Source organism: Microcaecilia unicolor, chromosome 4 (genome assembly GCF_901765095.1).
Source record: "Microcaecilia unicolor chromosome 4, aMicUni1.1, whole genome shotgun sequence".
Taxonomy (NCBI): Eukaryota; Metazoa; Chordata; class Amphibia; order Gymnophiona; family Siphonopidae; genus Microcaecilia; species Microcaecilia unicolor.
The window spans coordinates 169,541,004-169,567,289 of NC_044034.1; the positions used below are offsets into that span (position 1 = coordinate 169,541,004).

At 43.0% G+C, this 26,286-nt stretch overlaps 2 protein-coding genes across 3 annotated transcripts in view; one reads left to right on the forward strand and one right to left on the reverse strand.

Moving 5' to 3' along the window:
• MTCH2 (mitochondrial carrier 2) overlaps positions 1-25,652 on the reverse strand; it is a 107,424-nt gene extending 81,772 nt beyond the window's left edge. Inside the window, exon 1 of the mRNA XM_030200943.1 lies at positions 25,521-25,652. Coding sequence (XP_030056803.1) covers positions 25,521-25,610 — 90 coding nt within the window. The 5' untranslated portion in view covers positions 25,611-25,652. The remainder of the gene's footprint in view (positions 1-25,520) is intronic.
• LOC115468859 (phospholipase A2, minor isoenzyme-like) lies at positions 17,537-20,092 on the forward strand. Of its 2 annotated transcripts, none has more exons than XM_030200944.1 (2): positions 17,537-18,346; positions 19,681-20,092. In XM_030200944.1, exon 1 carries the CDS (start codon positions 17,768-17,770, stop codon positions 18,335-18,337), a length of 570 nt encoding a protein of 189 aa, XP_030056804.1. In that variant the 5' UTR covers positions 17,537-17,767; the 3' UTR covers positions 18,338-18,346; positions 19,681-20,092. The 2 variants fall into 2 exon arrangements, with proteins under 2 accessions (XP_030056804.1, XP_030056805.1); XM_030200945.1 differs by lacking the exon at positions 19,681-20,092 and adding an exon at positions 19,547-19,575.
• Positions 25,653-26,286: the final 634 nt, after the last annotated feature.

The window sequence follows — 26,286 nt, forward strand, 5'->3', positions numbered from 1 at the left end:
AAAAGGTAGGCACGAACCTTACCAATGGTCCTTCTAGCCCAGTATCCTGTTTTCCAAACAGTGGCCAAGCCAGGTCACAAGTACCTGGTAGAAACCCAAATTGTGGCAACACTCCAAACTACAAATCCCAGGGCATGCAGTTGCTTCCCATGTCTGCCTCAATAGCAGACTATGGACTTTTCTTCAAGGAATTTTTCCAACCCAGATACGCTAACTGCTGTTACCACATCCTCCGGCAAAGAGTTCCAGAGCTTAACTATTCGTTCAGTGAAAAAATATTTCCTCCTATTTGTTTTAAAAGTATTTCCATGTAACTTCCTCGAGTGTCCCCTAGTCTTTGCACTTTTGGAATGAGCAAAAAATCAATTTACTTCTACTTGCTCTACACCACTCAGAATTTCATAGACCTCAATCATATCTCTCCTCATCCGTCTCTTTTCCAAGCTGAAGAGCCCTAACCTCTTTAGCCTTTCCTCAAACGAAAGGAGTTCCATCCCCTTTATCATTTGGTCGCTCTTCTTTGAAACTTTTCTAATTCAGCTATATCTTTTTTGAGATACGGCGACCACAACTGAACGCAATACAAATATAGTGTTTTCGGTCTTATTCACCATCCCTTTCCTAATAATTTCTAGCATCCTATTTGCTTTTTTTGGCCGCCGCCACACACTGAGCAGAAGATTTGAGCATATTATCTACGACACCCAGATCTTTTTCTTGAGCGCAGACCCTCAAGGTGGACCCTAGCATCAGGTAACTATGATTCGGATTATTCTTTCCAATGTGCATCACCTTGCATTTGTCCACATTAAATTTCATCTGCCATTTGGATGCCCAGTCTTCCAATTTCCTATGGTCTTCCTGCAATATTTCACAGTCCGCATGTGTTTTAACAACCTTGAATAGTTTTGTATCATCTGCCAATTTGATCACCTCATTCGTCATTCCAATTTCCAAATAATTTATAAATATGCTAAATAGTACCGGTCCCAGTACAGATCCCTATGGCACTCCACTGTTTACCCTCTTCCATTGAGAGAAATGACCAATTAACCCTACCCTCTCTTTTCTGTCCAATAACCAATTCCTAATCCACACCAGAACACTGCCTCCCATCCCATGACTCTAATTTTCTCAGGAGTTTCTCATGAGGAACTTTATCAAAAGCTTTCTGAAAATCTAGATACACTACATCAACCAGCTCACCTTTAGCCACATGTTTATACACACCTTCAAAGAAATGAAGCAAATTGGTGAGGCAAGACTTCCCTCGGCTGAACCCATGATGACTCTGTCCCATTAAACCATGTCTGTCTACGTGTCCTGTAATTTTATTCTGTATAAAAGTTTCCACTATTTGCCTGGCACCGATGTCAGGCTTACTGGTCTATAATTTCCCGGATCACCCCAGAACCCTTTTTAAAAATCGGCGTCACATTGGCCACCCTCCAATCTTCAGATACTATAAGACAATTTTAACGACAGGTTAAATATTACTAACAGCAGATCAGCAATTTCAAGCTGTGTCCTTTGAGTACCCTAGGATGTATGTCATCCGGTCCAGGTGATTTACTACTCTTTAATTTGTCAATTTGGCTCAGTACATCTTCCAGGTTCACCTAGATTTCTTTCAGTTCCTCTGCATAATCACCCTTGAAAACCAAGTCCAATACAGGCAGATCTCTTACATCTTCTGTAAAGTCAGAAGCAAAGAATTCATTCAGTTTCTCCGCTACGGCCTTGTCTTCCGAGTGCCCCCTTTGCTCCTTCGTGATCCAAAGGTCTCACGGATTCCCTCACACGTTTTCTGCTTCTGATGTACCTGAAAATGTTGTTACTGTGAGTTTTTTTTTTTAAGCATTTATTTATAATTTTAACATTTTAAAACACAGTACATATCCATATATTGATTCTGTAGATACATGTCTTCACATAGTAGCATAAGAGTTACAAACATTATCTAATAATTTCAGCTAAACAGTTATACACCTCTATGTAGGTTACCTATTTTCCCCTCCTCTTAAGCCTTCCCACCCCCTATACAAGTATGTGCGCCACAAGTTTTATGGTGCAGAGGTTGCTTTCCATTTAATATACGGGTCCCAGATTTTGTGGTAATGTATAATCCGACCATTTCTCATAGCTGTAAGTTTTGACATCAATTGTATTCTATCCAATTTTTCCCGGACTACGTGTATTCCCGGAATCATAGGCTTCTTCCAGGCTGAAGCAATGATGAGTTTGCCTGCCACAAATAACTGGGTGGCAAAGCTGTGTGTGATTTTTTTAATCCCTGTGGGTTTAAAGTGAAGCAGACAGCTCTCTGCCTTCATGGGATACGTCTGGCTCGTCACTTTACATAGGAAGCCTATCACCTCCATCCAAAACTTCTGGGCATGGCTACAGGCCCACCACATGTGAAACATATCCCTTTTATCTCACATTGCCTCCAACAGTTGCCCGTGCCCTTTTTATACATTGTGGCTAATCGGTGGGGAGTGTAGTACCACCAATACAGCATCTTGTGCCCGTTTTCTATCAGGGTACTAGAGACTGATACCCTTAGTAGTGACCGAAAGGCTTGTGCCCATTGAGAGGGGTCATAGGTGGAACCCATTACTGTCTCCCATTTTGTAGTGTAGTGTTCTATTGGGTTCTCCCTAGATAAGAGGGCCCCATAAAGTTTAGTTATCCCCCTTTACTACCCCCTTTCGTCAGACTTTTCTCCAGTATTGTCTCTGTCAGACTAAGCTCTTCTACCACTCTCCTCTTTATAAAGTCACGAACCTGGTAAAATTGGAAAGCTTGCAGGGGGGAGAGTCCATGTTCTCGGCATAATTCTGTGTATGAGGTCATTACCCCTTGTTCCCACATTTGTCCCAGTTCACACAAGCCTCGCTCTTCCCATTCTAGGTACGCCCCGTCTAATTGACCCGGCCCAAACTGCGGAGCAAATCTGAGAAACATGTGCGTAAAGTATGTCCTTTCTGGGAAATGCTGCTTCCTTATTTGTCTCCAGGTCATAAGAGGCCACCGCAGCACGGGAGGGCTTCTCTTAATTACTTCATCTAATTGTTGTGTCGGTAGCCATGGCACCGCTCTCAGGGGAATGGGATCTACCCATCTTTGCTCCATTTTAATGCCTATCTTTACCGGGTTCTGCTGCCACGCAGCTATTATTTTTAAATGCGCCGCCTGATAATAGGTCTTAAAAGATGGGACCCCCATCCCGCCCCGCTTACGCGATTGATATAGCACCTCTCTCCGCACTCTCGGGGGTTTTTTTCTTCCAAATGAACGCAAATGCCTTTCTCTGCAAATTCCTCAGAAGCCCTTTGGGAGATTGATTGGTAATGCCATAAAAAGATATAAAAGTTTGGGGAGAACTATCATTTTTAATGCACTGATTCTTCCCATCCATGACAAAGTCAAGCCCTCCCATCGCTCCATTTCCAAAAAGAGTTCTCGCACTTTGTCTGGGAAGTTGTATTTGAAAATGTCTTCTATTTTACGTGGAATATTGACCCCTAAGTATCGAATGTATTTGGTCACCCACCTGTATTGAAATTGCTGTTGGAGCCGTGTCATCTGTACATCAGGTATCCCCACGTCTAATGCTTCAGACTTGTCAAAGTTAATTTTAAACCCTGACACTTCCCCATATTTTTGTATAACTTCATTTATTTTTGGGAAGGAGACCAGGGGCTCCACCAACGTGAGCAATATATCGTCCGCGAACATAAGAGCTTTAGTCTCTATTCCTCCCCATCTTGGGCCCCTGATCTCTCTCTGGGTTCTAATTTGAATAGCCAGCGGTTCCATTACTAGGGCAAATAAAAGCGGGGATAACGCACAGCCCTGTCTGGTGCCCCTGTTCAGCTGGAACGCTTGAGAGAGATGGCCATTAACCCGCACAGCCGCTTTTGGGGATTTGTATATTGTGTGTAACCAGGACCCAAATCGCCCCTCCAATGCCTATTTGCCTTAACACCTCAAATAAAAAAGCCCAGCTCACCCTGTCAAACGCTTTTTTCGGCATCCAGAGATAAGATGCACAAGGTGGTATTATGAATTTGTGCATTCTGGACCATAAAAATGGCTCTCCTGACATTGTCAAAAGTTTGCCGACCTTCCACAAACCCTGCCTGATCTTCATGGACTAAATTCGGGAGATATCTTTGTAATCTAGTTGCCAGAATTTTAGTAAATATTTTGTAGTCCACCCCCAATAGGGAGATGGGCCTGTATGACCCACATTTCTGCGGGTCCTTGCCTACTTTGGGGATCACAGTTATAGTAGCAAGATCCCAAGTTGGCGGCAACCCCGTGGCCATATCTATGGAGTTGAAGACTCTCACCAAAATGGGGGCCAGCAACTCTCCAAAGATTTTGTAAAATCGGTTTGTATATCCATCGGGGCCCGGCGCCTTGTGGGGAGCCAGATTTTTAATGGTGGACTTGACCTCCTCTAACGTGATGGGCTTCGATAATATTTGCTGGGCCTCCTCAGATAATTGAGGGAGCTCAATTCCCGCCAGAAACTCCTCTATATTTTCTAGATTTGGGGCCGTTTCTGGGGTATATAGTTGTTGATAAAAGGATCTAAATATGGACTTTATTGACTCCTGATCTGTATGGAGCTCACCTTGTTCATCTTTTAAGCTTCCTACTCCATTCCTAGCAGCTCTTTGTTTTAATTTATATGCTAATAACCGACTGGGCTTATTGCCAAATTCAAAATGTGTTTGACCTACCCTTTGCAATTGTACAGTCAAGTCTGCCAATTCCAAGTCCAGAATCTGGTGTCTTATCTCCTGTGCCCGTCTCAGCAATGTTGGACTGGGCTGCGCATCCCTTGTTGCAACTCCCCCTCCACTCGCAACAACTCCTCCCGCAATTTCTGTTCCTCTGCATTTCTCTTTTTCCAACAGTGTGAGCGCAGCGCAATCAATTGGCCCCGCAGCACTGCCTTAAGTCCCTCCCAGAGTGTGGCCGGGGATACCTCCCCATTGTCATTATAAGTGAGATATTCTTTAATATATTGTTCAATGGAGATTAGGTTATCTGGGCTCACTAATAGTGTGTCATCTAGATTCCATATGCGCTCTTTTCTTGGCATCCCCATGTTTGCGAGTCGTAATAGCACTGGGGAGTGATCTGACCATGTACGTGGTAGTATTTGGGATGTGGCCCCCATACTCGATATCATTACGTCCCCCAGCCACATGTCTATCCGGGAAAAGCTATGATGCACTGAAAAGTAAAATGTATAGCTATGTGTGGAGGGGTTATCCCTGCGCCACAAGTCTATTAATTGCCACCTTGTGAGTAGTTCTTTAAGCTGGCGTCTACCCTGTTGGCCATATGTGACTCCTACTGCTGAGTTGTCTAAATGTGGATGCAGAGTAATGTTAAAGTCTCCTCCTACTAATAGGGATCCCTCAATGTGTTGTGTGATTTGTCGGTCTAGTTCTAGGAAAAATTGCTCCTGATTGGCATTGGGACCATAAATGTTTAATATCGTGTAAGCTTTTCCCGCTAGTTGCAGATTCACATCAAATATCGCCCATCTTGTCCCGTATTACCTTCCGTACCACCCAGGGCTTGGAATTGCTTAGTGCTATCAGAACCCCCTTACTTTTTGTGTTTGCATGGGAAGAGGCGAAATATATATGAGGGTATTGTCTATGCGAACAGAGTCTCTCGTATCTGGGTTTAAGGTGGGTTTCCTGGATCAAAGCCACATCCACTTGTAGGCGGCAAAGTTCCCTAAATAATAATTGTCGCTTTCTGGGTATGTTTAGCCCCTTTACGTTTAATGATAGCCCTATTATATCAGCCATAATTATCTCGAGATGTCATTCTTCGCCTCTGCAGTGTATCTCTACCCTGATAAGCCTGATATGCCTCATGTACTGTGTCATCTTTGTTCCCCTCCCTACTCCCCTCCCCCTCCCAATTCCCACCCTTCCCCCCACCTTTGTAAGTTGGGTGTCTCTCAATATTGACAGGCACCCAAGCAAAGAGAAAGTGACTCACCAAACATTTACCGCATACCCCTTGAATATCAGTTAACGTAACATAAGCAAACTAACATTACTTAAACATGTCTTTCGTCTTGGTCCCGAGTCGCTACTTTGGTGTCTAGCAGCTTTTCACCTTCTATTAATTCTGGATCTTCTCGTCCCGTGGCTTCATGTAACTTTAGCAGCAGATTGTTGTCGCTGAAGTCTCCGTGGACCTTTTCCCGCTCTTTTCCATTTTGTTGGTGCAGACTGCGTGGTACTTCTCTTATCCCCGTTAGGAGCAACCAAGTCCGTTTCCACTTCTAGTTCTGGGCAAATTGTTCTGGCCTCTTCAAGTGATCTTATTTGGTGCAACTTGCCGTCTTTATAAAATGCCAAGGCAAAGGGATATCGCCATCTGTACTGTATGTTGAGGTCACGCAGTCTTTTTGTAAAAGGCTTCAATTCACTTCTTCTTTTCAACGTCGCTGCTGCCACGTCTTGGTAGATTTCAATTCTATATGAGTCCCATTTAAATTCTGAGACTTGGCGTGCTGCTGTTAAGATTTGTTCTTTGAGCTTAAAACTCGTAAAGCAGGCTATTATATCCTTGATATGTTGTTGCGGCTCGGGCCCAGCACTCTATGGGCCCTTTCAATCTGAACTGCTTCTGCCTCAATAGCCGTATTGTTCGCTGCCATCAATTCGACCACCATTTTTTGAACCACCGTTGTGCTATCTTGATATGTGGGCGTCTCCGGTAGCCCACGAAAGCGCAGGTTGTTCCGTCGGCCTCTATTTTCTAGGTCTTCAACCTTGGCCCATAGTTGCTGTTGCTCTTTATGCAATCCTGTCATATGTTGTTCCATCTGCCCCAGAGCTTCACTGTGGCCTTCCACCTGGTTTTCTGTTTCCTCCAAGCGCGTCCCAAGCTCCCGAATTTCACCTCTAAGGTCAGCTCCAAGCGTGGCTACTTCTGTACGTAGCGCTTTCAGGTTTGAGCTGATTTCCTGTAGCCAGTTTTTTAGCGCTGGAGCGATCTCTCCATCTGCCGCTTCCAGAGCGGGGCGCTCAGGCGATCCTTCGCCTCGGCGTTGACTCCTCTCCTCTTGTTTTTCTTGCTCTTCGCGGGCCGCCGCCATCTTGGAGCTTGGCGCACCGTCTCCGTTCGGGTAAGCAAATCGCGCTAGGTCCAACCCCGCCGCTTTCTGAGTCATCTTAACTCGATTGCTGACTGAAGGAGGGGGTATTCAGACCCGCTGGGCTTCGTTTGCCGCTGTTCGCTCGAGTTTATTAGCAGATTTCTTGCGGGGTAGCGGGAGCTCCGCTCTCAGACGTCCATTCTATCTGGTGATGTCACTTCCTCCGTTACTGTGAGTTTTAGCCTCTGCGGCAAGTTTCTCTTCATATTCTCTTTTAGCCTTCTTTATTAATGCTTTGTATCTGATTTGCCAATGCTGATGTTGCTTCTTATTTTCTTCATTTGGGTCCTTTTTCCATTCTTTGAAGGATAATCTTTTGGCTGCAATGGCCTCTTTAACTTCACCTTTTAACCATGCTGACTGATATTTTCTCTTCTTCCACCTTTGCAAATACGTGGAATGCATCTGGACTGGGCTTCCAAGATGGTATTTGTGAATAACATCCATGCCTGATTTAGCGTCCTAACCTTTGCAGCTGATCTTTTTAATTTCTTTTTAACCATTTTCCTCATTTTATTATAGTCACCTTTTTGAAAATTAAATGAAGTTACAGTACATTTCCTTTGCAGGTTCATCCCAGATAACAGCTCAAACTTGATCATGTTATGATCACTGTTTCCCAGGGGACCCAACACTGCCACGTCTTGCACTATGCCCTGCACGCCACCAAGGACCAGATCCAAAATGGCTCCTCCTCACGTCGGTTCCTGGACCAACTGCTCCAAGAAACAGTCGTTTAATACATCTAGAAATTTTATCTCCCTGGCACTTCCTGATGTAACATTTATCCAGTCAATATTGGAGTAATTGAAATCACCCATTATTATAGCATTGCCCAATTTGCCAGCTTTCCTAATCTCTGTAAACATTTCTTCATCCGTCTGTTCGTTCTGTCCTGGCAGTCGGTAGTACAGCCCTACAAGAATACTCCTTCCCTTCACAGATGGAATTTCTATCTATAATGATTCCATGCTGCTATCTGTGTCATGTGAAATGTTTATTTGACTCAATTCCTTCTTTAACACATAGTGCAATGCCCCCTCCAATTTGATCCCCTCTATCATTGTGATACAATTTGTACCCTGTTAACATAGTGTCCCATTGATTGTCCTCTTTCCACCAATTCTCTGAGATGCCTATTTTACCTACCTCATCATTTAGTGCTATATATTCTAACTCTCCCATCTTATTTTTTAGGCTTCTAGAATTTGTATACAGACACTTCAAATTGTGTTTTTTCCTTTGATCTACAAATTTGCTTAGAAGAAGGGGATAATGTGTATCCTGTTCTCTTCATTAAGCACACCTGGCTTACTTTCAGCATTGTTGAAACCTCTCTACTGGGATTCCCTAAATGTCCTATTTCAATAATATCCTTCAAGGATACTCCACAACCGAACCATGTGCTCCTGGATGACTGTCGGCTTCCCCCCCCCCCCCCCCCCCCCATCCTAGTTTAAAAAACTGCTCTATCTCCTTTTTAAAAGTTAGCACCAGCAGCCTGGTTCCATCCCGGTTAAGGTGCAGCCCATCCTTTCGGAACAGTTTCCCCCTTTCCCAGAATGTCGCCCAGTTCCTAACAAATCTAAATCCCTCATCCCTGCACCATCGTCTCAACCATGCATTGAGACTGTACAGCACTGCTTGCGTTTTGGGTCCAGTGTGTGGAATGGGTAGCATCTCTGTAAATGCGACCCTGGAGGATCTGGACTTCAGCTTTCTACCTAAGAGCCTACATTTGGCTTCCAGAACCTCCTTCCCACATTTTCCTATGTCACTGGTACCCACATGTACCAAGACAGCCGGCTCCTTTCCAGGACTATCTAAGATCCTGTCTAGGTAACACATGAGGTCTGCCACCTTTGCACTAGACAGGCACCTCACCAGGCGATCCTCATGTCCACCAGCTATCCATATGCCTAATGATCGAATCACCAACTACTACAGCTGTCCTAACCCTTCCCTCCTTCTGTGTATCAAGCAGGGCTCCTATGAACTCCACTCACTGGACAGGGCAAAGATGGGACTTGGGGTAGTTTAAAACGAACCCTAGTAGATCGAGCACCTGAATAGTCCTCTGCATGGACTCCTGAGAACTGTATGGAGAGGTGGTCTTTACCAGCCAATCATTGAGATATGATGCTGAAACTACTGCTAGATATTTCGTGAAAATCCTGGGAGCTGACACGAGGCCAAAAGGCAACACTTGGTACTGAAAGTGATGTGTTCCCAGCCAAAATCAAAGATACTTCTGATGGGCTGGAAGTATCGAGACATGAGTATATCATCCTTTAAATCCAGAGAGCATAGCCAACCGTTTTCCTGAATAATTGGGAGAAGGGTGCCCAGGGAAACCATCCTAAACTTTTCTCAGACTAGGAATCTGTTCAGGGCCCTTAGGTCTAGGATGGGACACATCCACTCTGTTTTCTTTTGCACAAGAAATATCTAGAATAGAATCCCCGCCATTCCTCCCCTGATGGAACGGGCTCAACAACGTGGGCCTTCAGAAAGGCTTAGAGTTCCTCTAGAAGTACCTGCCTGTGTTGAGAGCTGAACAATTGAGCTCTAGGTGGACAATTTGGAGGTTTCAGTTATCAACTGAGTCCGTATCCGAGACAGACTATTTGAAGAGCCCATCGATTGGAGGTTATAAGGGGCCATCTTTCTTGAAAAAGTTTCAGCCTCCCCCCAACCAGCAAGTTATCTGGGATGGACACTTTTACTGTGGCTATGATCTGCTGGAGCCAGTCAAAAGCTTGTCCCTTGCTTTGCCTGGGGAGCAGCAGGGGCCTTAGGCACATGCTGTTGACGTGAATGAGCACGCTGGGGTTGAGCCTGAGCAGGCTGGCGAGCCGAGATGTTGTACCTATGCCTCTGATAGTAATAGGAAACTCCTCTTGGCTTGCCAAAAGTCCTTCTAGCTGAGGAGGTAGATACAGAAGGTACCCAGTGGGAGAGAATAGAGATGGTATCAGTTTGTTTTTTGATTTGGTCAGCGACCTTCTCAACCTTCTCTCCAAAAAGTTTATCCCCCCGTCATGGGGCATCTGCCAACTTCTACTGAATAGAATGTTTGTCAGAAACATGCAGCCATGAGACTCTCCACATTGCTATAATCTCGCCAGAGAACCTGGATGCCACTTCAAAAGTGTCATAAGTGCCCCTGGCCAAGAACTTTTGACACGCCTTCTGCTGCTGACTCAGCCTGCTCTGGAGGGAGCGTCTCAGCCATGTCTAACAACTTGCACACCGAGTTTCGCAAGTAGACACTTGTGAAGAGCTGGTAGGATTGTATACAGGAGATGAGCACTGAAGCCTGGAACATCTTTCAGGTTCTAGCTTCTCTACCTGGGGATGCCAAGGCATAGTCCCTGGAACTTCTGACTCTTTTGAGAGCGGATTCCACCACCATAGAATTGTGAGGCAACTGAGGCTTATCAAACCAGGTGTGCTGTGGATCCGGTACATGGTATCGATCTTCCTGGGCATGACTGGGACCGACAGAGGGAACTCCCAATTCCTAAAGAGGTCTTCCTGGAATACCTTGTGGAGAGGGACTGTCATAGCCTCCCTAGGAGGAGATGTATAGTCCAGCACCTCAAGCATCTTGGCTCTGGGTTCGTCCTCCACCTCCAAAGGAAATGGAAAGGTCACTGCCATTTGCTTGAGAAAAGAAGGTAATGAAAGGCTCTCCGGAGGAGACTTTCTCCTTTTAGGTGGAGGGGAGGGTTCAGAGGGAATTCCATAGAGCTCATCTGAGATCCTCCTCTGAATCCCATGAACGCTCAAATTCAATGTCAGACAATACCTGCAGGTGGGAGTGTCAACACCGAACCTGTCTTGACGGCGTTGGAAGCCACACAGCAGGCTGAGGGCCAAGCGGGGCCGCAACGGGAGGCAGGATGGGCGCAGGCACCCACGATGCTGATGCACACCGTTGCAGAAGGTCACCAGCAGTTCAGGGAGCAAGGCCCGGATGTGCTCATCAAGGCCCGACACCGGGAAAGGCTGGGGTGTCGGTGCAGGTGTAGGTTGAAGAACTGCAGGGGGTCGATGTTGGAGCTGCGTCTTGGCGGCTGGGAGACTGACAAATCGGCACTTCCTGTATGGAGGGGGAATGGCCTCCTAGCACTGATGCTTCTCAGATGCCAAATCCTTCAATGCCCAGGAGCTCCTGGCATCATGCGTCAAGGGCGATCGATGCTGATGCTTCTTAGCCGCCTGAAGCTTGCCATCGAGGCTCCTTGGTACCAACAAGGGCGACGTTAGTCCCAACAGATTAATCCAGAGACGAGTGGGTTATGTCCCTCTACCAGCAGGTGGAGATAGAGAGAACCTCAGAGGTTTGCCATATATGGACCTGTGCCTCCATCTTAGCTTCAGTATTGTCGATACCAAAGCTGCAGAATAAGAAATAAATCCAACATAGACGCCTTCTCCTGCCCCTACACTGGCCAAATAGGCACCCCTCCACCGCTCCCGCGGGAGGGAAAAATCCAAATTGTAAAACTGTAGCTTGATGGCTTGATGAAAATTTTTAAAAAACCTAAACAAAAGGAAACAGTACCATAATCAGTCAATGACAACAAAGGGAGGGCCTCTGGATTGATCTGTTGGGACTAATGGAAAGAAAATTATCAGGTAAGAACTAATTTTACCTTCCACAGCGTCCCACAGATCAATCCAGAGACAAGTGGGATGTACCAAATCAGTCCACAATTAGGGCGGGACAGCATAATCCCTACAGAAAAGAACGGTGGGAAGATTACCAGCATACCACCAGAGACTCTGCCACCGAGAGAAAAAATACAAAACAAAGGTACACAGAACCAGGCCACCAGAGGAAACTGAGGCCCGAAGCCCATGGGCAAGCCGCTGAGAAAACATCAGCATGGAAAACTCTGCGGTACCTGGCGAAGAGCAGAGAGCCCTCAACCAGTAAGAGCCACCAAGATCTACGGCCTGCATCGAAACTCCTACCACACACAACCCCCACAAGGAAGGCCCCCGGACCAGAACCAACACACAAGACTCAATCGCAAAGGTACTGGGCAAGTATCCAGTCGCAGACCCGGATAATGAAAAAGAACCTACCAGAGACAGAGCAAAACGTAAGCTATCAGCTGGTTAAGGCGTATTCCGCCTGGACCATCGGGAAGAGCGTAGAAGAAATAAACCCCACTGGTGCAGAGCACCCCAGGAGAGCCCTTAGTCCCGATCAAGAACCAAGGAACCAGCAGGAGCTAGTTGCCCAAGAGAAGATACTCTAGCAGGAAAAGAAGAGACTCTACCACGTAAACTGGAAGCAGCAGCCTTACGGAAGATCTCCCAGGAAGAGCCAGCACTAGATCCACCGACAAAGAGGTAAAGTGGTATCCAGCCATAACAAAGGCCTACAGCTAGATGGCACAAGGCCCGAAGGGTCACTCAAAGTAGCCCCTGAAGCGTTCCCGCCGGACCGGGCCAGTACTGGGAACAAGACCGACAGGTCATCCAGAGAAGAAACGCCAAGCCCAGTCAAGGGCATTGCACATGGACCGGACCAGACCATTCTGCCCGAGATGGAACCAGCCCGACACGATGGTCAAATCCACACTCAAGCAGACTCAGTAGTCGGGACCATGCAGAAAGAACACCATACCGACCTCCGAAGACAGTGTTATTCCTAACAAAGTGTGGGCCTACCATACACCCCCACAGTGCGGGGCCAAAATGGACAAGGTCCCTCACCCCTGCCATAGTTAGAAAGGCTGTCTAGAAGCAGTCGAAACTAGACAAGGTCAGTAACAAGCCATAACTAAGCCCGGCTCCGCGGACGAACCGAAGCTAGGCAAACCTGCTGTGCAGAACCCATAGCTAGCCAAAGAGTAACAGACTCACCCAAGCTATCCAAGACTGCCCGGAGAAGACCGAGACTAGCTAAGGGTGCACGGACAAAGGCGGAGGAAGGCAAGACTGCCGGACCTTGTTACTGATAAAGGCAAGGCTGCAGACCAGGCAAAAAACCAGACCAAAGTCGGTTCAGACAAGTGCGCTGCATGCCAGCATAAAAAGCAGTCCCCCTAGAAAAGGACGAAGCCAGGCAAGATCCTATGGTTGTAACTGAGAACAGAGTAGAATGTACCAGAGGAGTCGGAACCAGACAGGCTCCAAAACTGGAGCCACACGTCGACAAACCAAAAGATTTCAAACATGTACAGCAAGAGCGAGGCCTGTGATGCCGTCACAGCCAGAAGGCAGGCGGGCCAGGACCTACGTCCGGACAAGGTCAGGAAAGTATAAACCACCCCCGTCGAGACTTGGCCAGGAGGACATCCGAAAGGCGGAGCAATACTCTATGCCCGGAGACGGAGCGAAGCCCCATGCTCAGCACCACACTCGATAACAAAAAATGACTGAATACTCACAGTTGATGCTTTCTCATCGTAAGGAAAACTAACAAACTGCCTGCTGCTTTTTTTTTTCCTAAGCAGGAGAGCCAGTAGAACATGCTGGCAAGAACAGAGGGCAGGGAAGGAGGGGGGGGGGGGGGGGGGGGGGAGGGACCTGGCACCACCAGGCAGAATCCAGCCTAAGACCCTAGCTCAACTAAACCCGAGGAGAACAGGTTAGCAGCAAGCTCAACCAGAGAACAGCACAGGATATGTTCATCCACCCGCTGAGATAGACAGAATACTGAGGCTAAGATGGAGTCACAGGTCCATATATGGTAAACCTCTGAGGTTCTCTCTATCTCCACCTGCTGGTAGAGGGACATAACCCACTCATCTCTGGATTGATCTGTGGGACGCTATGGAAATATACTTTATAAAACACATAAAAATGTACATAAGAGCATGTGAACACATTAATGGGGTATTGAGCTATGACTCCTAGGTCATTACAGGTACAGATAAATTGAGGATATTGAGTATCATCAAATATGATGCTGGGATCATTAACTAAGGATAACTGTGCTTGTGTTATGTTTATTTTACTGTCTTTTTGAAGAAATTCACTCAAGGGTGTGTACAACTGGCTCCCGATCAGATACCGCATACAGTTCAAGCTTCTCCTTCTTACCTACAAATGCACTCAGTCTGTAGCCCCTCACTACCTCTCTACCCTCATCTCCCCTTACGTTCCCACCCAAAACCTCCGCTCACAGGACAAATCCCTCCTCTCAGTACCCTTCTCCACCACCGCCAACTCCAGGCTCCACCCTTTCTGCCTCGCCTCACCCTATGCTTGGAATAAACTTCCTGAGCCCTTATGCCAAGCCTCCTCCCTACCCATCTTCAAATCCTTGCTCAAAGCCCACCTCTTCAATGTTGCTTTCAGCACCTAACCTTTATACCTATTCAGGTAATCTAGACTGCCCCAATTTGACTGATGGTACACTTGTCCTTTAGATTGTAAGCTCCTTGAGCAGGGACTGTCCTTCTATGTTAGACTGTACAGCGCTGCGTAACCCTAGTAGCGCTTTAGAAATGTTAAGTAGTAGTAGTAATCTAGACACAGGCAATATACAATATCAACAGAAAAAAAATATTCAATAAAATATTATGGCATAGTATGCTACTTACAGTGTCGGCACTATACAAAATAAAACATCTTAATAGACAGCATAGGGTGCAAGCAAAGATGGAGCATATAGACAGATAAAATAGAATAACAGGATGGGGAATAACTTTAAGAAAGTTGCATGTGGAGTCAGAAAGGTGCATGAGAATGATCTCAGCTAGGGTAGGAGTAGATAAGCAAGTCCTGCTACAGTACTGTACTTGTAGCTGGTGTTAGTCCTTGTGTGGGTGAGACTAGCTACTTAGTTGATTCTTCTATAAAGGCTTGGGAGAAGATTAAGCTTTCACTTAGATCCTGAAGTAGAGCCTTTCAGGGACTGCATTCCAGAATATGGAGTTAACTTCAGAGAAGGTTCGTCAAAAGTTGTCCTTTGGAGGGGGTTTGGTTAGGGATACTACTTGAAAAGACCTTGTTTGTCAACCTTTTCCTATGCAATGTAAACAGATCTACCTCAAAAAAGTACAACAGTATTAAACATGGAAGAATTCTCTATTACTGTATTCAGCAAATATCTTCCAAAGTGAATATTCACTTAAATTAGAATAGGTATTTTTGTGGACAATCAGATGGTGAGACCTGCATCAGAAACTGTCTAACATCTCAGTTTCTCGTGAATCTAATAACTTTATATCTAAACATTTTAATCAAGACACTTTTTTTTTAATATTTCCAAATTTTTGCAAGAAAATTTGACTTAGCTTAAAAATGTTGACGGCAGTTGTGCCCTTTAACATTTTTAAGTCAAACGTTTTTGATAAATTTAAATATTTAAGCATAGAATATCTACACCATCTCTGAGAAAAATTGAGAAATACAATACCAGTCCAATGTGCAGAGTGTTTTTTGCTGTTGCACAAGTAGGACGAATTAAGGTTCAAGTATTAAAACAGTTGTAAAGAGAGTGAGCTTTCATAAATGAGATTAACGAGTCAGCCATTTCTTACTCTTCCTATTAAAAATGGAGAAGGTGTGGAAAAGAACATGATCTTGAATGTGTTCATTCAAAAACAATTTGTGATCATTTCCAGTGTTGTGATAAGAACTGGCCTGCTATGATCTTACTGGGTTATATACTTTGGTTATCTAGCAGTATCAGTATTAAGGGGTCAGAGTCCTATCTTTTACATGACTTGCAGTATTACTTTTAAAAGAAAACTACCACTGCATGCGTAAGAGCAGGGGTTCTCAACCCAGTCCTCGGGAGACACATAGCTGGTTGGGTTTTCAAGATATCCATAATGAATATGCATGAAATACATTTACATACAATTTTCTTTCATGCATATTTATTTTGGATATCTGGAAAATCAGACTGGCTTGGTGTATTTCGAAGACAGGGCTGAGAACCCCATGAGTTACAGTGGAGGTAGTGTATGCAAATTTATCTCATGCATATTCATTGTGGGTATCCTGAAAATCTGACTCGCTGGTGTGTCTTGAGGACTAGGCTGAGAACCCCCGATCTGAGTGGAGTAGCCTTGTGGTTAGTGCAGTGGACTTTGATCCTGGGGAACTGGGTTTGATTCCCACTGCAGCTCCTTGTGACTCTGGGCAAGTCACTTAACCCTCTACTGCCCCAGGTACAAAATAAGTACCTGTATATAGTATGTAAACCGCTTTGATTATAACCACAGAAATGTGTTATATCAAGTCCCATTCCACCCCCCCCCCCCCCAAATCTAGATAAAGCTCATGCTGGTCAACACCCTCTCAAAAGGGGCACATTCGCTTGCTTCCAACACTGCAATTTTGTCATACAGGTTGCAGTATGCACGTAATGTACTAAACCAGCACATTCCCTTTCCACCCCAGCACCATCCAGTTCAGCAGTTATACTCCCATGTTTTTTTCGGTTTTTGTCAGCCCCATTACACCATGGAAATTTTCAAGTGCACCGGGGCTATTTATTCTATTAGCAGATATATTCCTTTCTTCTGGATATATTTTATACATAGCTGCAGGTTGATTATCTGGAAAATGGTACTTGTGCTATAAAATAGTGGCTACGTGGCCATCCAGACTCAGTCAGGGTACCCTCTGGCAGCTTGCTCCTTTCTGATGGCTTGACAGCACTATAATTGAAGGTTTCAAAAAACCAAGCCACTAAATTTAGTATCTGAGCCAACACTTAAATTCTGGAACCTGGTAGGGAAGGATTACATCTTGGCATTGCTTATTAACCCCTTGATGCGTGTGCAACAAGTTTACTACTGCACTCGCTGGTACCAACCCAGTACCACAAATTTGCATGACAGGACAATGAATGAGTGGCCTTTTCAGTAAACTTGGGTTTTGGGGATAGCACTGGCTACCACTACTTAACAGGCAGCAGAATATTATTCATATCATCATAGCATCTCTTATAAACTGCTGTGATCAATCACTTATCTGCACTTCAGAAAAACCCTGATACAGAAACATGATGTGGCTTAATTGTTATTGCAAAGCAGAAAATGGGTTTGGCTTCATTAGAATGACCCTTCTGTCAATGTCATAGGCAAACTGGCTTTCAAGTGTTATTAATCTTCCCCACTAAATAATGTGCCTACAATCCCAGCTCTGTAAACCAGTACAGCAAGAGTCAAACTTTTTTCTTTTTAACCAAGAGGAATTTAAAGTGCCAAATCAAAGAGTTGTCACACTTATCTGCCAATCACAATGCATTAAGTACAAGTGGGGAGGAGCTAGCTAGAGCACAAAAGGAATAAATAGGAAGAGGCTTAGTCCAGCAACTTTGTCTTTGGGATTCAAGGAGATCAGCTTAAGGACATTCTGACAGCATAAAGACTATGAAGACTTAAACAGAACAGCAAATGCAGAAATATAAAAATACCAAAGCAACTAATAAATTATGCTGCTAAAAAAAAAAAAATAACAGAAGAAATTGAAATAAGGGATGTAGAATAAACTAGTTTGATCGATCAAGTTAGATAATAAAGACAAATGTAGTAAGAATGCCAACTGCTGAAAATTTTAAAGGTACACCGAAAGCTCATGATGTACCAGCAAATGAAGATTTTCCATACAATTTTACTTTATGCTATTTTGATTCTCCATCCCTTTTGGGTCGTTAAAGGTAATGGGGCTCAGATTAGAGAGCGGCGCAGCCTATTTGACATGGCTCTGACTCTGTGGTGTTACCGCAACCAGCTCCAAATCCCCCTGATTGGAATAAACTTGTATGGGTGCCACTGTGGGCCAGGTGGCTCAGGGATTGCTGTTGATGCGGTGGATCACTGCTGCTTCCTGCATGACTGCTGTTATCGACACTGCAGGGTTTCCCTAAAGTGCCATTTCAAGGTGAAGTGGCAGAAGTACAACTTCATGTGCTTGAAATCCCAAACAGAATGCACATCCAGAAGCATCTGTGGAAGAATGGCTTGCGAGTGTGACAACAGTTGCAGAATGTCTGACTCAAGCAAACCAAAGAAGCAGCATTTCCTGTACAACAAGAAACACCTGTGCCCGGGGCCCAAAGATGTCTGTCCTATCTTCCCAAACAAGACAGAAATTCATCGCTGGACCAAGAAATCATCAGTATCTCAGAATGCCATACATAACTGAGTTGCAAAGGTAAAATTCTGTGATGCAATGTTACATGTACACAGTTATTAACCCAAATAATAAAATATAAGTAAAAGTGAGCATAAACCCTGCAATCAGTCTGGGACAAGCAGAAATGGGCATGTTTTGAAGCTATAAAGGAAAGTAATCTTTCACAAAATATATACTAATTACCAGTAAATTAACTGGTCAAATATCTCGAATATCTTTTCAAGCAAGAAGGTAACATGTTACAGCATGCTTTGGAAACGTCTTGCTTTCTTAAGATGAGCAGACATATCTACCACCAGCTTTTCATGTATATAGATGCCTAGTATGAATTTGGTTAGAAGATAACATTCATCCACTTTGTTCAGTCTTTTGTAAACTAACTATATTTGCATAATTACTTTCTAGATAACCTAGAAATGAACAAATCCCTCTGGAACGTCAATCAATTGTGCTTACCAAGCAAACTTCCCTATTACTCTCTGTAATGAATATATTAATATGTACTGGTATTGTATTAGTTAGTGCCTGAAAACAAAAGAATAAAGGCTAGATTTACTAAAATACACTATCACAGTATTGCATATTACTTATGGCAGGACTCATTTTTTACAACAGGACCTATTTACTAATAATGCACATTAACAGTGTTATTGTGTGCCCAATGCTAGATTACAACTAAAGTAAGTAGAGGAGTGTTGTAGCCGTGTTAGTCCACTCTTAAGGTTATCAATAGAAATCAAACAAAATAAAACATGGAAAAGAAAATAAGATGATACCTTTTTTATTGGACATAACTTAATACATTTCTTGCAAGAAATGTATAAGTTATGTCCAATAAAAAAGGTATCATCTTATTTTCTTTTCCATGTTTTATTTTGTTTGATTTCTATTGATAAACTAAAGTAAGGTAATCAATAGAAATAGAATAAAATAAACATAGAAAAGAAATAAGATGATACATTTTTTATTGGACTAACAATACATTTTTTGATTAGCTTTCGAAGGTAGCCCTTCTTCGTCTATTTCTATTGATTACCTTTAAAAGTGGACTAACATGGCTACCACATCTCTCTACTCAAGTAAAGTAAGAATACCATAATTCCTTAGTACCTTAATTGTTTGTTTTTAACTAAACTAATCTTAACTGGTTGCCTCTTCTTGATGTGAAAAGTTCTTCTCACTTAAACAGGATGTTCAGACTGTCCCTCTTTCCACTAGTCACAACCTCAGCCGAGACATTTTTCCCTCAAAGGTTACTATATGATGATGTTATTGCTTCTGGTCCTCCTGTTCTTTGAAGAATCACCATTTCTTGAGGTGTGAATCACAAATATTTTTATTTTCCCTCACAGACATGCGTGAAGAAGGGCTAGAGCATTTGTCCCTCTAATCTGGAGACCACAAGCTGGGACTTGACAACAATCATCTTGACACTAGGACCTAAGATCTGAAATGTAATTGCAATAAACCATGCTCTAATCTAAAACTTGGCCAAGTGCTTTTATCTCTGACTTTTCAGCCTGAAGACAGTTTTTAGCTATCCTGAAGCAGCAGTTCATCTGAAAAACAAGGCAGGCGATGGATTCCTCCACTTCACATAATAGTTTGAAATATGACACAATACAATGAATGCCAAAACATGGAGGACAGTAGGAAAAAAGGAGTAATAAATCTACTGCTTTGAAACACTGAAATGTATGTATGACATGTAGAGGTATGATCTTAACGTGTGATGCATGCGACCAAAGGAGGCCATCAATACAAAATTTGTTTAAGCACTAACTATATGCATTAAAGTAATCTTATTTAAACATATAAAACAAATAAAATTATCCAAGCTAAAATAGTTGGATACAATCAATTTTCTTTTCAAGCAGGGATAACTGCTCAAACTTTTGGATGCAGAATTTTTCACTGCTGCAAAACTGGCTATACATATAGAGTGGATTTTTTATCTGTATTCCTGAGATTACCATAGAGAGTTGTCAGGCAATTTAGATGAAGGTTGGTACCTGATGCATTTCTAATTTTCTTTCATTCCAATCTACTGTGTATATATATATATATATATATATATAGAGAGAGAGAGAGAGAGAGAGAGAGAGAGAGAGACTTCCAGCATGAAATTAAATTGGGATATAAAACAGCAGAGTGGTTTGGGGATACTAAAGAAACTAAGGGCTCTTTTTACAAAGCGGCACTACCAATTAGAGTGCGCTGAATGTGAAAAAGTCCATGGGAATTTCTTTGCATTTAGCGCACCACTAATCAGTAGCTCTGCTTTGTAAAAGCAGCCCTAAGTTCTCCATTAAAAAGGTACACATTTGCCAATAAGCCCAATCTCTGGCTCCCTAGATCCTTGTTAAGGTTTACATGTGTTCCTTGCACAAATGCAACAGAATTTGGGCCTCGGAAAAGAAAAACTCCAGAAATGCCATCAGAGGACTGAGAATATTTATCAAGATTGCGATGTGGTTTTGGCACTGTATGTCTTCTATTTGCATATTCATCTTTTAAATAAACAAACACCTTTGGAGATACAATTAGAAGGAACATATCCTGAGTTCTGAAAAAAAGGTAGAATCAAATGTTTATAAACAGGTTTTGAGCTTTGTGGATCAGACAAGCTGGGAGGGCTCAAATGTTATTTGATCTTGAATTTATTTAAGGAGGGGGGTAGGGCATTTCTCCGTTTGCCTTATGCTTTTTATTGTAAGGTGGTTAAAATCTATTTTTTCTAGGTATTTGTATATTTATTGCAAACCTCCTTGTGGTGACTAATAAAGCACAGTAAATCAAGTTTGCATTAATAAAATTATTTCTGATGCAAAGTTTTATTGTATCTGGTAAATAAACAGTTTTGTTTAACTAAGTCCAAGCAATTGATGTGATGTGGCAAAAACATTTCCTCTAACTGCTAGCTGTAATGTTCCTCTCAGAAAACATTACCCTATTGGAAAAATATTATTTTGGCACTCTACATGTGACTGTCCTGAAAATAAAACATGGATACTCTGCTTTAGAAGAGAAGAACAATGCCACAATAACTGCAATATTATTATGGCATGACTTTACTGACCATAGAATGAGGTGTTTCTGGAACTAAAGCTCACACTAGATGGTCCAACTGTCAGTACTGGCTGGACTCAGGGGAGACAGCTCATTAGATTTATAAATCTAAGCATCAAAATGAGTGACAGAGAAAATCAAAATGCTACGGACATAATAAAGAGCAGAGTTAGGCTGATGACAATGTTTTATCCCAAATTATATCTCAAACTGTATCATACTTCCACATCTTTACAACCACATGGCTAATGACTGGGCATGAAGTTACTGCTGCTCTGTTCTGGCTTCCTTAAACACTGGTGCCTAACACAGTAATGTGTACTTAAAAGTATCATATAACTGCAAACACAAACAGAACAAATTACATGGCTGCACTTTGGCCCCTCCACCCTGACCAACAGTTTTGTCATAGTAGCACTCCTGTGTATCAATTTACCAATCCAATTTTATAGTCGGTTGCTGAATCAACTGTCTCATATTTCACACATATTCACTGTGGATCTCCTGAAAACAAATGTAGCTGGATAGCTCGCCAACAAAAACAAACTGGATTGAGACTCACCATCTTAAAATATTTCACATCAATGCTTCTCAATCCTCTCCTGGAGACACATCTAACCAGCTGGGCTTCAGGATTCCAACCATGAATAATATATAAAGAGATAGCTTTGCATACAATGGGTCTCCTACATGCAAATCCGAGGCTCATTATATGTAAATTTGTCTTATATATATTTATTGTTAATCCTGAAAACCTGACTGGCTAGGGTGCTCATTTTGAAAGCACACAGACTATAAAGATACTTGGATGTGTATTTTCAAAGCACTTAGACCTACAAATTTATATAGCAACCTATGGAACTTTGTAAATCTAAGTGCTTTGAAAATGAGTCCCATATAGTAACCCATGATACTTGGTAAGTCTATGTGCTTTCAAAATAAGCCTCTAGAAGAAGGCTGAGAAACACTGTTGCATGTTGAAGCATACCAAATTCATCCTGGTAACTTCTCACCTAGTCAAGTATTTGGAATATCCATAATGAATAGGTACAAGATAAATCTGTATATGGCTAGGCTCCAATGTATGCAATTTTATCACATATATATTCATTATGGACATCCAGAAAATCTGACAGGTGTTGGAAGGCTTCCTTTAAGTAGTGAACAGTTTCACATGTTTATACCACAAGTGCTTTCTGAAAATGGTAAACAACTAATATAAAGAAAACCCTAGTTCCATTGTCTACTCAGCATACAAAGAGGCTATCGTACCCAAGGTGCTAGAGAACAGGACCCCAAAGCCTTAATATGTTTATTTATTTAAAACACATCTAAAGATAAAAGCAATCATTAAAGCTCAGTTCTGGATTATTTAAAAGCATCTCTAAAGCAGTGTATTATCTTATTAAAATAAGTTATTTTAATGAGGATTAAAAATAAAATATGTTTCTAATATTTCTCTACATTTTCCCTGTTTTACTGCACTATTCTGTTGCATCTTCTAAAATCATGCTTTCTAGGTCAGGAAGACCTAACATTGGGGCCCTTTTACAAAGGGTGCGGTAGGGCTACTGCATGGCAAAACAACACTACCGCATGGTGAACTATGGTACCCTGAGGTAATTTTGTATGTTCCCTATGGTGTTTCCTGAACCAGAAAATATTTTTCTATTTTCTAGTTTGGAGGGGGCTCGGGAGTAGGTGTGCCCAGTGGTAATCAGCTATTGGTGCACGCTGTCTAATTACCACCAGGTTAGCGCGTGAGCCCTTACTAACTACTAAACAGGAGGCGGTAAGGGCTCAGGTAGTAAATTGCTGCGTGCCAAATATTTTTATTACCGCATGGTCATTTACGATTTCCATTTAAAATAATGGAAATTCCTTCTGCGGTAAAAGTGGCCTCATTGCGCGCCAATTTTCATATGTCCACACTACCACAGGCCACTTTTTATTGCAGCTTTGTAGAAGGACCCCATTGTTTCCCCAAGGCAATGGGCTCACTTTGATGACATCATACTAACTGAAACTTTTACAATATCATCGACTACACTCTAAAGATGTTTCATGATTAGATGGAACTTGGCTAGGAACACTGATAGAGAAACCTTGGACAATATTATTCAGCTTTATTTCCTTTCCTACCAGGTGCCTGACACTAAGCACTGTGACATCATCACTAACAATGAATTATGACAGTTCAGGCTTCTGAGAAAACTGAGATAACCATCTCCCTTTCATTATTTTATTTCTCAGCGTTTAATTTTGTCATATGAAGAATCTGAAAATTAAATCATAACACGATATGGATGAAGCAGAGAGTACTGATTTTCATATTTTGTAACTGACAGTATTTCCTCTTGTTAGTATACATGGAGGGGCATTTTCGATATGATGTCCAAATCAGATTTTGAACGTTTTGCAAAAAAAAAGTCCAAAAATCCAGTGCCAAACGTGGTCATTTTTGAACCAGAAAAACATATCTTTTTGATTCAAAAATCATCCTATTACTTTTAGGGCCATTTTCAAACAAAAAATATCCAAGGGAAAAACACAGAAAAACAAGCCACTGGGATGTTTGGGATCCAGCAATCCTACTAGACCGGCCACACAGCAGAGCAGTGGAGCAGCCCTGGGGCACTGCAGTGAACTTCATATAAAAGGTAACCCCCTTATATTGTATGGTGAGCCCTTCAAGAATAGGGACAAATGTAATGTACCCAATTGTACACCACTACAACAGAACTTATGTCTGCAGGTGTCACCTATATGTAGGATCTGTATGTATTTTGTGGTTTTTGGGTTGCTCACACTTCCCACTACAAGTGTACTAGTTAGAATGGGATATGGGCCTGGGCCCCCTTCGCTACAGTCCACTGCAGTGACCACTAGGCTACTTCAGTGATCTGCTTGCTGCTCTAAGAGGAATGGCCATTATATCTGAAGCTGTCATAGAGTCTGGTATGGGAGGGGGTCAGTTACCACTGGCGGATTAAGGGGGGCTTAGTCGTTATTGAAACAGGTCTAGCTACAAAAAACTCCTATTTTTTGCCCTGAATGTTTTTACAATGTTCTACTATCATAGAAAAATGTCCACATCATAATACCACCCAAAACACACCTCTAACACACTCCCTTGAGATTTATATGAACTGCATAAAAACATGTATTTAAAATTATTTTTGAAAATAGCAATTTAAATGCCACTTTGTGCCTTTTTTGGGGGGGACATTTTTCTGATTTGAAAATGAGCCCCTTAGTATATTTACATATAACCTATGGAACTTTGTAAGTGCTTTGAAAATGAGCCCCTTAACTAACAAGAATAGAATTTAGAAAAATACACCTTCATGAAAATGTAAAAGTTGCCTGTAAAAGCATCCATTTCTGGAGCTGACTGTATTTAACTGTATGGACTCTCAGATATCACAATACGACTAAGAGGCTCATTTTCAAAGCACTTAAATTTACAAAGTTAAATGGAGATGTATTTTAAAAGCACTGACTTTGTATGTCTAAGTGCTTTGAAAATGAGCATCACAGTAACCTATGGAACTTTGTATGTCTAGTGCTTTGAAAATACACCTCTAACTTTCCCTGCTGATCATATAGCATAGGGCCATTAAATCCACTTTCAATATACAGGCAATCAAGATAGGTAAATTAAAGTGTTAGCAAATTTACCAAGTGGTTTCAAGTTTGCTTAGCTTTTGAGAACCACTGAATAGCAGGCAATCCCAGCCTGAGATAACAAGTAATAGGGACTGAAGGTTGGTAACAGAAATGACAGGAAGAGTAGGGACTGATTAAACTCACAGGGACCATTGTGATGTACGGGAAACTGAAGTGACAGGGGAGAGGGAGGGAACAAAACAGGAGATGACGGTACTTAGGAGAGTTAGAGAGCACGAGGGTTGGGATAGTTGGAGGTTACAAGAAAGTGGAAAAACTGCAAATCTAAGGGGCTGCAGAAGAGAAAACTGGACGTGACAGAGGCCTGGGGGTCAGGACGTGACGGGGTAAAAGGGGGAACTGGGCATGTAAGGAAGAGAAACTGACAGTGACAGCAACCATGGTAGCTCCATGAGAGGCAGGCATCGTCTCTCGATTGCGATATGACGCTCATTACCTGCACCAGCACCTTCACATACATCAATGGGTGGGACAAGACCGTCAGGCCGGATCCCAGCAGCACCTGGCTGTACGTATCCGCCATGTTGGAATCCACCTCCGCACTCCCTCATCACGTGACACGGGTCATAGTTTCAAGGAGAAACTGGGAGATCGCCACGCGCACGCTCCCCTGTACACACGCGTTCCACTGCCGGCCGCGCGCACAGTGCCGCAAGCCTCGGTGCATTGAAGGCACGTGACAGGCATTTGTTGCTAGGTTACGGCGTCCCTAAGTGAGGGAGGCCAGTGACCACCGGTGGCCCGGATCAGTCCCTGACTCCCCGCATGACCTACAGATAGTGCAAGGACAGCAGCGTAAGGAAAGACAGGACGTGAGTGCAAAACTCAATGATGTTGACAAAATTAAAGCCTTGAACCCTTTTCGTTCTTCGTTGGGAGGGCGCGACAGAGAAAGGCAGGAGTCAGGATGGGTAGCATGAAAAGGAAGAGCGCGATGGGGAGTGATATTTAGGGAGAGGGAGAAACAGATGAGCTGGCGGCCACCTACGCGAGACACTGACTATTTGAAAGATGATTATTATTATTATTATTATTATTTTTACTTCAAGAGATGCATGTCTCAGACGCATGGAATATATACAGAAATTTGCACCAGGCTAGAAGCAGGTGAAAGTTTGTGAGAGATTATTTGTGCGCAACTATATGCATCATTCTAGGCTAGGACACTGTTTTATAAAGCCACTTTTGCGTTTGTTGCC

Bases quoted from the DNA above. Each gene is read 5' to 3' on its own strand.
- LOC115468859 (XM_030200944.1), top strand. From the start codon at position 17,768: ATGATGTACCAGCAAATGAAGATTTTCCATACAATTTTACTTTATGCT.